The sequence below is a fragment of the Typopeltis vanoorti genome, chromosome 22, assembly GCF_054136105.1.
Source record: "Typopeltis vanoorti isolate ZY-2024b chromosome 22, IOZ_Tvanoo_1.0, whole genome shotgun sequence".
NCBI lineage: Eukaryota > Metazoa > Arthropoda > Arachnida > Uropygi > Thelyphonidae > Typopeltis > Typopeltis vanoorti.
Genome location: NC_143570.1, coordinates 13299874 through 13315612, shown reverse-complemented (window position 1 = coordinate 13315612; position 15739 = coordinate 13299874). Strand labels below are relative to the sequence as shown.

Genomic DNA, 15739 nt, shown 5'->3' with positions numbered 1-15739 from the left:
GAAACTTCTATGAGATTATAATCTGAATTACCACAAGGAGAGGTTGCCTCAACAGTATACTTGGAAGGGGAACTGGTTAGAAAAGATTTAATGGGTTGAGCGAGTGGAGAGATTGTCAGGAATTCTGGCTGGTAAATTTGCTTTATAAAGTCATCGCTTGTAGCAAATAGTTCAGCATCTCCGTTCACATTCATGTCAGTGGAATTGGAAAAAATGAGACATTTGGAGTTGTGGGTATTAAAGTCATCAAGGAAGGCGACCATGTTAATGTAGTTGGATTGTAGGAAATTTAACTTCAAGGATAAGAATTCAGAGCGGTCTGAATAGTTTTCAGAATTAGGGTAACAATAGGGAGACATTATGTAACGCTCACCTGCTATGAGCGTTACATAATAGGGCAAGTAAATCTCAAATACTGAAGGTCAACAAGAGCAGATTCAAGATTTGCATCCTCTGACAGGGAATAGCGGAGTGCACGAATACTACCCTTGTGGTGGAAGGAATCATGCACAGTATCGTTTGGACAGATAAGATGTACTACAACAGTCATTTGAGGTTCGATCAAAAACAGGAGATCGGGTTTCGATGTGTGTAGGTGATGGTACACATAATTAAGTTGCTGTTGATAACATGAATGTTGGTGAGGTGAATGTGGAAGATTTTTTGTAAGTTTTTTATTTATTTGAAGGATGTGTGATTATTATTTTCACATAACACCTCCAGGGAGTCCAAAGACTCCTCGAGGTAGGGCACCTGCTCTACAGCTCTGTCTACTCTACAGCTCATTCTAACCGCAACTACACCAACGCCATTTACCGCCCACCACCACCACTAGCATTTCCACAGACAATTACAAATATCCATGCCCACAGCGGGATTCGAACGCGCAGTCTTTTGGCTGAAGAGCGGATACGCTAACCACTCGGCCAACCAAACTGGCCTGGTTTTATTTATTTTTTTTATTTTAACTACAGTTACATTATATCAATTTGAGTTTGTTATATCAATTTTAAGACGTGAAGAGGGATTAAAAAAATTCAACGAAATATGCACTGGAAGGAGATAGATTCTTGGGCACGTTGCCCATGCAGAGAACATTCAGCCTATGCCATAATGAGGCCTGAACAGTCTTTCCTTATACTACTATACGGCCTCCATCCAGGAACGATCTGGCAGTATTCTGTTATAGCTGAAAGTAATTTAAGCGTGTTTCCGCTAGGTTTAGTTCCGCACGCTGTCGGCCAGCTTGTGAAACTATTTTACTGCTGTACCCACGAAGATGGGAAGCTCTGGATCTTCACAATATGTTTGGCATACCCCTAAAGGATACGTCAAGTATATTGTGCCAAATATATCACTTACACCACAAGTTATAAGATTGGGGGGGGGGAATGGGAAAGAGGCTGGAATCTATATTTAAGACCAAGTATACCATCAACTTCTTCTTGCTTCCAATAAGCAAGGGATGGTGGTGGTAGTGTTTCACCACATAGTGAAGGTGGTTTACTCATTGTATATCTATTTGGTATTTTCTCTGTCTAGAAAAGTATCCTTAGACAGTAGGATTGCTCCCTCATAGTGCCAGATTCTCTTTGGTGGAAATGGGTAACGTCCGGAGAAGACATCAGGGGTAGATTTAACAAAAGAGACTATACATTGCTTTTCACCTGCCCATTAGTGACGCTAGTTGCTTTGGCTTAAATCTCGACTAATAATAACACAGTTTCAGGTTTCCGAGATAGTTGGACAGCCATTATCCAGTAACTAACTGGATAACTAACTGGAAATTTCGCAGTGCTACTCAAATGCTAGATTTTTTTCTCTCTCGATTTGTTATCCTTTACATGCAACCGTTGGCTAATTAAGACTTAACATGCTGGTGTCTGTTGACATATGATACTCTACAAGCATTATTTTAACATATGTTAGTATGCAGATAAGATCTTCACGTGCTTCGAAAATAACTCACACAAAAAAACGTCATTGCAAAACTCTTGAAAAAGCGACCACTGAAGTACAGTGCTGCAAATATAATATAAAAAAAATCTTATTTAACTTTCTACATTTAATGACAATCAATTTAATAAGGATTATGTGTGGTCCTAATGTTCCTAGTTGTTAGATGATACACATACCGGTCACTGATTTAGAAACTTTTATTTAATACCGTGTTGGACCCCGTTAGCCCAAAATTACAGCACATTTGGTTTGGCGTAGATTCCACAAGGTGTTGGAATACATCTATGTCTACAATATACCAGCTGTTTACCAGACATTCCTTTAATTTGTTCAGATTTGACGGAAGAGGACTCTGCTACCGGATCTGTTTTCCTAACATGTCCCATACATTCTCACTGGGGTTCAGATACTGGTTTTGTAGTGGCCAGAGATGATGGTGGAAGTCGTTGTCATGCTCGTTGAACCACTGCTGAACAATTCTTGCGCGATGGACAGTAGCATTGTCTATAAGTACGCAGGATGGACTTGATCGGCGACAATGTTCAGATATTCCTTGGAAGGCATCCCACCTTCCAGTAATATCATGGTTCTGTTCCATGCCAACAGAACTTTCCCCACACCATGACACCACCACCAGAACCTTGAGTTGTGTTTACAAGGCAAGCTGAGTTCATTGCTCCATGGGGCTTCTACCAAACTCTCTGCCTACCGTCGGTACAGAATAAGGTGTACCGTGACTCGTCGGATCACACGACGTTTTTCCAGTCTTCCAGTGTCCAGTCACGGTGTTCCTGACACCACTGTAGATAGACTAACTTTTCAGTTCGCAGAAATCAGTGGTTTCCATATAGTCACACGACTGCCAATATCGATTCTCTTGAATTCCCTACTCATAGTTCGGTGAGAAATGGGTGGGGAACAGTCTTCATTAAATGTTTCGGTCAATTGCTGCACAGGAATTTCTGTTTGTCCTTACAAGCCTTCTCAATCGATGGCGATCTCGTTGCTGACAGAATGCCTTAGGACTACAGTTATGCCTCTTAGACAAGCTATGTGGGTTATTTTCCCACTGATGAAACACCTAGGATATCTCACCTTTTGTGAAATCAGTCAACTCTGCTGTATTCAGAATCGAGGCTTAGCTCAGCGGTCGGACATCTACAATAAGCCCTGTATCGAATTCCGAAAATTCTTCTTTTTTTTTTTTTTTTTTTCCATTATCATTAAGACAATTAAACATGTGGTGACGTGACCGAGTATTTTGCATATACGCTGCGTATGTGACGTTTACGTGCATTTGCATAAAGGTTTTTAATTCAATGACCGGTATGTGTGTTAGATCATGTCGAATGTTTTTTTAAGATAAAAGCACTTTCGAAGTGTTTGTGCACTTCGATTTTTTTGGTAATAATTTTATTGTCTTCCAATCAGGAACTGATACACAGAAATTATTTCAACCATTTTAAAAATTAACGTTATTTTCATTTTATTTAAAACCCTAAGTATGGTGGCAGAAACGCGGCAATGTGGGATTGAGCGTTAGTGGATTTCGTCAAAATGCTGTAGTGCTTATGTAAATTCAAAGAAATTTGTAGAAGGTTCTCAAGTATATACTGAAAGCACTTTTTTTTTATTATTTAAAGGGACGACTGGAAAATTATTAATTATGCCAATGGCGAATAGCTCTTTTTTACGTTTGCTAATTTTGCTGTGCATTTCAGAATTAATATAATGTTTACAAGGAAATAAATATATAGTAAAATGGAAATCTATCACACAATATTGAATATAGTTCCTTAATATTTCATAGTAAAAAATAATAATAATGATAAACGGTTATGCTAACAAAAGTTTTTGAACTATATTTATCTTATAGAAATTTTTGATTAGTGTGGGATGTTGTGTTATGTTAGTACGGATCCAGCTTTATTTCTGTATCTCTGCTAATTTATTTTTCTCTGTGTGTGTGTGTATATATATATATACCATTAATTTAGGAGCACTTGGAAAATAAAATTCCAATGCATGGTGCGTGTGTGTGTGTGGCGCGGGGGGAATACTATTTTTTGTTGAAACATGCAACAACAATAGTTTCGTAAAATAAACAAAATCGATGTTCTGTCTGTAATACTTTTGGAGATATATTACTTTTTTTTACATTGCATGGCAAGATTATTAATATTTTATAATTCTCTTATGCCTTTATATTTATTTCTGTGTATTCTAATTTGTTGCATCTTATGGAGAGCCAAGAAATCCAAAGAGAGAAATATGTTACCAGCTAGTTGGATTGGCAGGGAAAAATCAGCTAAGGCTTTAACTAGAAAGCCTATTTCGAGTTGATTTTCTATTGAAATTATTTATTGGTTCTAAGTTATTTTCCCGTTGTATGGTTCTTGCTTTGTGCAGTAACCCTTCTTTGTTTTTTGTCCAAGAGACTTGATATGATAATGTTTGTATTATTTGACGTATTTACTTAGTTGTAAAACAATGGATGGAATAATATTCCTTATTGAAGATCAAATGTAAATATTTGAATTTATTAGCATATAGTATGCTTCATTTATGTCTTTCGCGTGTATTATTCTAAGTTGTTGAAACTTAGAGAGTGGAGATGTAAGTAATATTCAATTTGTTATTCATTACTCTACAATTTCCTTGCCGTTAAAATTTTTTCTTTGTTTCTCGAAGCAGCCTCGACTTTATCCTCTCTACGTTTATAATAATTCCATCATTTTATCCTTGAATGATTTTATATTGAACCATAACACATAATGCTGTCTTCCATATCTATATTGTCCGTTTCTTATTGAAAATAAAAAGTTTCTATAATTCTATCTCTATTAGATCTGATGTGATCTTAACAATGAACCGTAGCGATTGCAAGTGTAATTTTTCTTTTTTTTTTCTTTTGAGTCTTAAATTGCGTCTGATAATCTTGATCCATTCATCTGTGCGAAAGTAGATAGTACCTTCTAAGGCACTTTCAATGTCGTTCAGTTATTTTAACGCTTCAAGAATTCATATAATAAAATGGGATATTGTTCGTTTTAATGCAATCATTTTTTTTTTTACTTTATTACGCTTAATAAACTAAAATTTATTTTATATACCTTATTTCTTGCTTTCAGTAACAATACTAAGTATCTCTTTTCTTTCTTTCTTTGTTTCTTTTTTTTTCTCTCTCGATCTTTCATTGTAAATCAATGCATAAGCAACGTACTCCACTGTTTCGATCATCGATTTTTTTTTTTCCGCTGTGAAAACTTATTCTAGTAAAATATAGGATAATTATGAAATAACTAAAATTACTTAAACTACAGTAATATTTTCATATCAACGGAATCTTACAATCAAGATATTTTCATTTGCGATATATAAGACGCCTATTTAAATTTCTTATATTCTGGAATCATCCATCTTTGTTCTTAGGAATCCGATACAGTAGATTACAACCTCTCGTGTGTGAGGTTAATATAACAGATATATAATCACCATCAATAATAATAAATTTCTATAATCGCACTTATGGTTGACTTTTATATCTTTATTTTAATTTGGAAAAATAGTGTACAGACCACCCCTCCTAAATTATAACTTACGATTAAAGTTTTTGCATGTTTGTACAAAATATGAAAAACTATATTTATTTTCAAAAAAGATTTTCTCCTGGAAACTGATTTTTAATCCGCAAACCAAGAAAACTGATCATAGAACTCACGCTGACCACGAAATATCGGAAGTCGACTGCCATACTGTTTTCCCCAGATGTGTATTAAAATCATTGATAGTCTTAAGTCAGCAATTTGTGATTGGATAAGGTGGAGAGTTGGGTGCCCACCAGGGCCGGTTTTATCATTAGGTGAACCTAGGCAATCGCCTAGGGGCATCACGTGTAGGTGTACGTGTGCTTGTGTGTGTATGACAAAATATATACAGAGAGACAATGTATAGGGGAGCCTAAATTTTCTTTGCCTAGGGACATCAGATACTCTTAGACCGGTCCTGGTGCCCACCAATCTTTAAGGTTAATGAGGGTTAAACAGCCTCGCCTTATCCCTTTGGGGAATGAAAGGTGTTAACGGATTTTTGTTTGCTTGTTCATTTTCATGTTTTGTATACTGTTATGGGGAGGTTGTAATAGGTCCGTGAATATAAAGCTAATTATGGAGATTTGAAGATACCATCGTAGGATGCAAAGAAAATTTACAAGACTTTCCAATCGAAGGCGAGTTTACTGTGCACTGATTTTCATTCTGTAAATGTATACGAAATATGTTAACTGACTGTTACACATCGTTACTCCATGTGTTAGGCTTAACGGTGTATAACTGTTACACAGCATTAAGCCTAACATATGGAGTGTGTGCGCTACTCGTTGTGTTTATAAGAAATTCGTTTTAACTCCAGGACGCTCTCTCTCTCTCTCTCTCTCTGATGTTATTATTAGTATTATATTATTTTATTTCAGTCTAAGTATTGTTCAAACTAGAATATTTTGAAAGTTGCGTGGCTTTCATATTTTAAATATGAAAATTTAAGAGGGCCTTCAACTTTTTTTTTTTTTTTTTAAATCGTGACAAACTGCATATAGTTTGGAATATCAGTTTTTGCAACACGTGGATCAATAAACAGTAATGTTAATAATATATTAATAAGTTGATGATGAACAGATTGTGACGAAGCTCACTGTGTATAGTTGTTTGTAAATATTTACGTCAATATTGACGAATTGCATGGTTATTTACTGAAAATGATTGTAATGACAAAACATGATCTTGTTTACTGTTCTCTAGAGAGGATTTTCGTATTATTTATATCAGGGGGAGGCAATCTCTAGCTTTTATAGCTCTTAAAGTGCAGCTTTTTTTTTTTTTTTTTTTCCTTCAATGAACATAAGCTAGGATACTAGTTTGATAATTTATGATATTTTGTAAAAAGTCAAAATAAAACATATATTAATTTTAATATCCAAACACATTTTATTAATAAAATGTGTTTGGATATATTAGTGAGTTAATATATTAATAATATTCCTTAGAAAGAAGAGCCATATTTGTTGTATTTTATATTATAAAATATTTCATACATTATATTTTAGGTTTTAAGGCGTAAGACGCGAAAAAATCTTGAGCATACTTCTTTTTTCATATATATATATATATATTTTTTTTTTTTTTTAATAAAAACCTTCGTTATAACTCTAGCTACACAGTTAGCCTGTGTAGCTCAGTGGATGTGGCGTTTGCATACCATGGCGCTTGGCCGCACGAAGGAAGACTTGGTTTCGAGTCTAGTCGGCGACTAGAGGAAACTTCTAAGCCTTTTTTCGACCGGTTCCCGAGTTAGTCGATCACTGGAAAGCAGGTTTTTCCTCCCGGAAACTCGGGTTTTTCGTCCTGTAAACTCAAGAAAATCGACCGTAGAACCCACATTATTTCAGACATTAAATATATTGTGTTAGGGTTAGGGACCACGAGATGGCGGCACATTTGAGCCGTCTCTCTTCACTGAGTACCGCTTAATTAGTGATAGCCTTGGGCCATCTATCTCTGATTGGTACCAGTGGAGATTGAACTGCCCACTCAGTCTTCAAAAGTTAGATAGGGCTAAATGGCCTCGCCTATTCCCCGCATACGGGAATTTAAAGGCGTTAGCTGATTTTTTAGCTGATTTTTTTTTTTTTTTTTTTAATGAAAACCTTCGATATGTGTAACGAAATGAGGAATGGCAGCGACCGATTCCATTTCTGCGCATGTGCAGTATCGGAATAATGCGATCATTTTTTGTACACTTTGCATACTGAAATTAAATTTTTAATTTTAAAATTTAGCTTCTCCGTTTTTTAAAACATTTTAAAAGAATCTAGCTACACATGCACACGTCGAGAGCCGCTGCCAAAGACAGAGTACAATTTTCTCGAGTACTGAAAGGCAGTGTACTTTAGCCAAGCACTTCAACATCTCCACAAAAGGAAACGGATTCCTGATCTCATTCTTTAGTACACTGTGAAGTGCACTTCGATGCTTGAAAAGAGAATAATGGCCCATTAAGAGTTATCAAAGTGACATTGTTAACTTGTTGCTAGCGGGATAGTAAACTTCATGGGAAGTTCAACTCAGATAATTGGTGTTTGATGAATCATATCGGAGTTGCCACGGTTAAATTTAGATTGAAATACTTGATCTTTATTATATTCAATAATGTCGTATTATGGCGGATTTGAAGAGATAACCCGAATTATAAGAATGGTATTAAAAAAAGTCACGTTTTTATAGCTCCTCTTGCTTGGAGGGGAGAGTAAATTTGCAACATTCTGATCGTAATGTGTGGCAGTAGATTATTATGTTTTTTACTTTCATTATATTAAAAGAAATAAGAGTAAGTTGTCTATTTTTTTAAAAAAAAGTTTTTGTAAAAAATATATTTGATATATTAAATATGTATTGTATTTTTTAGCTGGTTTTACTTCATAATCCGAAAATTAGTAGACCTGATATCAGTGGCGCACTCAGAATTTAACCTTGGGGCGAGGTGAGCGCTCAATATTTAATCTTGGGGGAGCCGAGTTGAGTAGGCAATTTCAGAATACATACTACACATTTCATACGACCTGTGACTGAGCATCTATAGTGATCGCCAATCCATGATACACGAGATCTCTGGCTCGGCTCGGCTCGGGCAAACGAAGTAGCGCTCGGTCCGCCCGAGCACTACTTCGATTCCCGAGAGCTATAGGGTATTCCCACCTTATATGACCGCTAATTCATGAGCAGTATAGAAATAGAAGACACGACACAACATAAATAATAAAATGAATTTTAATTAAAAGATTTTCGGAAAATTTTCTCCTGTTTTTTCCTTTTTTCTTTTTTTTTGGGGGGGGGAGTGCTCTTGTCCCCCCGAGTGCGCCACTTCCTGGTATCCCAAACTCAAATCGGCCATTAGGAAACACTGTGTTATGTACTAGGCAAACATATTTAAACGTCTGTAACCAGGATCTTTTCCTTGTAGGTAGTCTAATCACTTTATATGTTAAATGCTAATTCTGTTAGCATTTAACAATATAAAATGACAATGATGGACAGCGCCAAAACGCTGGTGGATGGTAGGTTTCCTGCTTAGATCAAGATAAAATGTGTTTGGATTTGTTAGGAGGAAAAGTCCTGATGATGATTTTTTTTTTTACGCTTCTTTTCTGTTCTAAATAAAGCAAACATGCACAGAAATTATAGTGGTTGCTAGAGCAACCACTATAATTTCTTTCTTTTTTTTCTTTTTTACTTATATTATCTAAATGTATTTGTTTGTTTCAGTAGATTTTTTTTTAAATTCAGGCCATTTTGTATTAATTCCATGTAAAGTTTTCAGAATGGGTTATTTTAACGTGAGGTGACACAATTTCCTTTTTTTATATATAGGTGTGAGGGATTCTGTGTAGCCCAGCGGCGTTGTTGGCAACATTTTTGGTTCCATAGTGCTAGGCAGCAAAAAAAAAAAAAAAAACAGGTTCGATTCTTCGATTCTAGTCTAGTAGTCCCTTAGTAGAGGAACTTTTTCTGGTCTTTTAATCAGTCGGTTAGTTTATTTTTTGTCGCAGACAACAAGGTTTACCCCCTTCTGGAAACTCGGGGGCAGGGTTAATTCTACAACTGAAAGCAGTTGACTCTCGAATTCACACTATTTCAAACAATAATTACTTAGTTCAGATTTAGGATCACAAGATGGTAGCAGTTATCGTCTATATCCTCTCTTGATTACTTTCAAAATTGCTGTTAGCCATTAGCTTAGAACAGCTCATCGGTAACTGTTTAGGACAGGGATCGGCTGACTACATATTTCCAAAAGCTAGGGTTCAGCCTATATTTTTTTTGGGAGAATAAAAAGGCGTTAAAAACTTTATTCGTTTATTTATTAAAATAGGCCTGTGGAACGATTGCATTTAGATTATTTGGCAATTTGTAATCATATCAGCAAACGTTTTTCCATAACCTTAACTTACAAAAGAAATTTCACAGAGTTATTTTGGCCTAGTGGTGCTCCGTGTGTCAAGAAAAATTTAAGTAGACGGATTCCCTATTCGTATTTTTCTCACCCACCTCTCTCAATTACGAAAGACAACACAGCGGTTTTTCTCCCAACAAGAATTTCTCCCATCACCGAAAAACTAGTAAACAATTAACTCTTAATTGTGACATCCATAACTAAACACTGTTCTTTAATTTTCCAGCAGGTGTCAGCACTGGACGTCTTTAAATCTACGTTCTTGACTGTTATCGTATGAATTATTGTTCTTTAAGAATAAATTAAAAATAGTTTTTCTGCTCTGAAAAAATATATTTAGAGCTGTTATCAAATGAAATAAAGCGACACCTGTTTGCATTACAACTCGTACTCAGTAAAATATGTTGACTTGTGAGCCATTATTTATAGCCGAGGGAAGTGTTCATTTGGAGTAGGGCAAGTGGTCAGAGGCCCCATACTTCCAGCCTTGGGAAAAATAGAACTGTTTACATTGCAGTTGTGACCGCGTGTTACTCGTTCCAAACATGATCAGTATCACATGACTAGACATTCTCGCACGTAGAACCCAGAGATTCAGCCACGTACTCGATTTCATACTGCATGTCAAATGTAGTGATTTAGCAAACTCCCCTGCTTAAAATAAAGAAAATGCTTCTAATTAACTGATTATATATATATATATATATATATAATTGAAATAGAATTTGGTATCATTATAATTCGCAGTTTAGAATGACGTTAAATACAAAGAAAAAAAAGTGTGTTAAAAATAGTCTGAATTTTAATAGTTATTAGGCGTTCTTTATTGAGTATAAGAAAGGTCATTATAGTTATGCTCGATGATGTTCACTGAGTCTATTCATTAATGTTTTCCACTTCGGTGGGATGTTGCCCAGACATCACTGTTAGTTGCGGTGTCCTTGTGTGGTAACCGTTACTGCCTGTTGACTACGAAGGCAAGCTTAGGGAATGAATGTTGCGTTAACTGATTTTGAAGGGCGACTGTGTCTTTTCATTGTGAGGAAATAATGATGTGTAGTTAACAAATGCAGAGTTGTTTGAAATGTAATAGGAAACCTTTATAGTAGAGTTCAAACTTTAGCATCATTCTCCTCACCCTACAGTCTTATTAAAATTTTCACTGCGCCCCGACTTAGAATTATTTCAATGGCATTCGTTTTGTTTTTTTTTTAATTTCTGAAGTTAATAAATTAATGTATTTAGTAACTAAAATTTTATACAAGTATATCATCATCATCAACAACAACCATGGGTCCAATGCCCGTAGGTGTCTGCTGCCATCTTGATATGATTCTTCCATTGGATTCTGTTTTGTACAAGATGACTCAATTTGTGTATAGAGTTTAAGTAAAGAAGGAGTTAACCGATGTCATTTGTGAGTAGTAGCTCCCTCACCGCCTAGAAACTTTTTTTTTTTTTAATCCCGTGGAGCATGCAAACCAGCCAAAGAACATATTCAGTTTAGTATGGGGGAAAATGATGTAGAAGGTGGACTATAACCATGTGTTGAGTCTTCCTGATGTATGGCAGATGCATCCAATCATCCACACAGTAGGGACCACAAATAATGCTTCATACTTAAATGATGTTTCAATGGTGTAGTCACATATTTTAAACTTTATTGTGACGTCTGATGGGTGAAACAGTTGGTCGTCACTGTACATCATCTCCCACGCGGCATGGGAAACGATGAGTCAATCGCTATCTCTCTCGTAAACCTTGAGCAAAGGTCTACGTTTACTGAAGCTCAGAGCGTCTTCCTTAAGGCAAAAAAAAAAAAAAAAAATGGAGAAGGATGCCCAGTAAAGGACATTCAAAACTGCTTCTTCTTATACAGCATGACATTGGATCGAGAGGTCATCGCATATCATCAAATAGATTCTGACCTACAGTTACTTCTGCAGATTATACGCCTTTCCAGAAGTCCAGAACCTATGCTCTTTAGGCTACTGTAGTTTCCTATTATTGTAAAACGAGGAATTTTTGTGCCACAGCTTTGTGCAAACATACTTGTGTACCTGTGTAAAAAAACAAACAAAATAAAACCTGTGCGTATGTACCTTCTACTTATGCATTTCTCGAAGCACTGTTCTTGTCGGCAATCCCTCTCATTAATCTTTGTCTGTCGACTAGAATTATTAACATTCTTGTTGTTGCAAGTCTCTCCTGTCGTTTCCACATAAGGAACATACTAGGTGTTGCCTTCATTGTTTGCACACCCTTTGAAGTCAACTCTGCCCTTTTCGAAATGTCTCCCCTGTTCGGGATCACATGAGGCCTTTCTGGCAGTCACTGGCATCATACATTGATGGATTGCCTCTTCGCAGATGCTCTTATATCCCAAGTAATATGTGATACGTAGATTATCTGGTTTCATCTCACTGAATTTGGAGACATCAGGATTGCCAGATTGCTAGTTTTTCTCCCATCTTATACAATTATCAGATAAATGTTGAATTTGGAAGATTAAGACGAAAATGGAGATTAACGTTTATTTTATTATGTGTTTAGTTTGAATTATGCTTGATGAAACTTGATCCCACATGGTTTCCAGATGCTACATCTTTTTTTTTTTTTTAATATATATATTTACTAATATAAAGATATCTGTAAAATGTTTGAATATAGAAAGATGTTCTTCAATCCACGAAATGTTGTGATAGTCTAATACAATATGCCATTGGAAAAATAAGAATTTTTACAGATAGTGGTCGCCACAGTCTGGTATTGATGAACGTGGCTGTTTTGGCATTTATAGAACCCTGAGATTTCTAGCCACGCCAGCAATGCCAATAAGCATAGTAACTGGTTCTTTAGCTATTTCAGATTGGCCGTGGACATCCAAGCAGGTAATCACAATTTTGCATGAGTGCTTCGAAATGTAATAAATCAGTAAGGCAAATAGAAGAATAGCAAACTTAAAGTGAGTATTTATCTCAAGTAGTAATATAAAAAGGATCGAATTAGTTTTTATCTCAGAAGAGCATACAGTTCCTTTTTATGAATGACAAATCAGTGGATCGGGTTTAGTAAAACAACCAGTACTTGGAAATGCTAACTGTAATGGATTTCCTCTCTCTGAATATATGTGTAACTGTTGATTTTGTTGCTACTGTATTTCTAGTAACTTAATCTAATCAATCTATACCAGGAGAAGTGGATCAAAGACTAGTAAACAGACTAGTAATAAACAATATTTATGGAAAAACATAGCATGGCATTACAAAGTCCTGTTGTCCAAAAGGTCTAGCTTATTGGATTTCAACCGGATTTGCAGTTTGAGATAAAAAAAAAAAAAATCAAATTATGCATAAAACTAACCATGCTTGTTTTGAATTCTCTTGAAATCGATTACATATATCCGCATGAAAAACAAAATGAGCATATACACGTATTTTTGTAAATCATGAATAGATTGATCAAATATTGGACATCAGTATGGAAATAATCTGAGACAATCCTAAAAAACAAAAAAAAAAGTCATTTATTATAATAATATAACAGAGCTCGTTTTTTTTTTTTTTTTTTTTTGGCTTATATGCTGTCTGTAACTTATTGGTTACAATATGTTACAAATAACAAATTGATTGTCTGATTTTGCATGTTCCAATTTCAACCAAACTTGAGGCGACTACAAATTTTAGTTGAGATTCAGATATCAACTTTTATTAAAATACGTCCGTTACTTACAACGGAGTTGTTAATATATGCGTTTGATATTTTAACTTTGCTACTCCATGCTTAAAATATTTTGACTAATTAATGACAGCAATGATATTGATAAACATTATTTACATATTTATTCAGATCGTTATACTTAATTTTGTGTTTTGTAATGATTACCAGTAATTATTGCGTATTTACTTTGCTTTTAATTTCAAATGATGGAATACTCTAAGGATTCTTCCATTAACGATTATCTTCTTCTGTAGCCTGCAAGAATATATGCCAATACTCGGGAGAACAAATACAATTCTGTGAAATCTTTCGTCAGTCCAGGAGAATTGGTAAGCCTAAATATTATTTCATTTGATTGAAACGAATGCAGTAGTGGAGGAGTTAAGCCTATATAATACCTGCTAATAATTTTATAGACTAAATCAATGATTTTTTTTTTTTTCATTATACGTTGCCTGTATTACCCCACAATGTATATACGTTATTTGGGATGTTGTTAAAGTAAATGCAGAAGTTGATTTGCGTGTACTCTTCATTCTTTTATTCACTTGCTTGAAAACAGTTTTAGAATTCCAGTGGGGTGGCAGTTTTCATTTGCATAATATCCCAAACCAATTCTGCTTAATTTTTTTCCGAAAAAAGAAGAAGAAAAACACTCTTGACTATTCTTACCTTGGATAATACCCAGCTCATCAGACAAGAACAGACTTCTCTTCCTGGAATAAACGCTAACCTCCATCTTTTCTTGGCACAAACATTACATTTATAGTTGCTTTATATCTTTAAAAAAAAAAGCCAGGCTTTCTCCTTTGCTACTAATGTTTTTATTCGTTCTCTTTTCGCCCACTTCCCCAAAATTGTGTACTAGTTTACTTACATTGTTGTTGTCCCTACATTTTAAGACGGTGTCAGCGAAGTCATTCTCCTTAAAAATTTCGGACAATCTCTTTAGAAGAAAGTACTCTGGTTAAGCTGTTCTTCCCCCCTCCACGCGCACCCATTCTTTTGTCACCCTGCATCAATCTTTGATGCACTTTCCTACGGATAATATTCTGACTAGCCCTTCATTCCGAGGCCTCTTTAAACATATCAAACTTTTCTTTTCTCTTCATTCCTTCTATCTATATTCTTTATTCACCGAAATAACTTTACTTTAGCAGTATCTTCCATATTTCCAATCTGCATTTATTTAAATCTATTATTAATACATTTCTTCTTAATCTCCTCTCATTGTATAATCCGCAGGCGCCATATTTTTATAGAGATTTTTCATTTATTTATTTATGTTAATTTCAAAATGGTTGGAATTTATTTTATGTTTAGCTTTTCAGTTAGTTTTTCAAACTGTGTCTAATTTTATGTGTTCTAAAAGTTCGTTTGTCTATTTCTTGGAGTGAAAAACTAGAAATCATGCATGAACAAAGGGTATTTGCCTGCCGAGAGAAATTTCTTTCCCGATAATTAATTATAAATCGAGATTTTGTATCCCTAATAAAGTAATGTTACTGCTAAACAGTGTTATATGCAGATTTTGGTCTATTTGCTTTCATTATTAAAATAGGGCACTCAATAGGGAAGAAATATAGATAAGCATCTGCTCTATTCTAATGTGCATTTTTGTTACATGCAATTATTGGTTATAGCTGATAACGCTGTAACCGTATAGTTCTCTGCTATACCGGTATTGATCATAATATTACACCAAATTATGCAAAATATATTAATTCTAAAACGGGAGTTACCACTTTTTATATCTGCAAAGCCCTACCATGTGTAAGATTCTCAACTCCAATTCTGGACTGGGCTACAGAACTAATATATTATAAGGTTCCAGTCTTTCGGGAAGATGAGATTGCTTTCAAACTAAAATAATAAAATAATATATTGTAGTTCTTCAATATAATGTCCTTATTATTAGCAAATTTTTAAAATATCAAGGCATACTTCGTTGGCATGCTTAGGTTCGAAAAGTATGTTTTAAAGTCATTTGGGTTGTGATTATGTGTACGATGACCCAATAACTGCTAAAAAAGTTAACAGTTAATAGCATTTATGA

At 35.0% G+C, this 15739-nt stretch overlaps 1 protein-coding gene across 7 annotated transcripts in view; it reads left to right on the top strand.

Annotated features, from left to right (window-relative positions):
• LOC150094164 (tight junction protein ZO-3-like) overlaps positions 1-15739 on the top strand; it is a 528478-nt gene that overhangs the window by 19431 nt on the left and 493308 nt on the right. For all 7 annotated transcript variants that reach the window (XM_090411771.1, XM_090411769.1, XM_090411767.1 and 4 more), the window contains exon 2: positions 13938-14012. In XM_090411771.1, coding sequence (XP_090267897.1) covers positions 13938-14012 — 75 coding nt within the window. The remainder of the gene's footprint in view (positions 1-13937; positions 14013-15739) is intronic.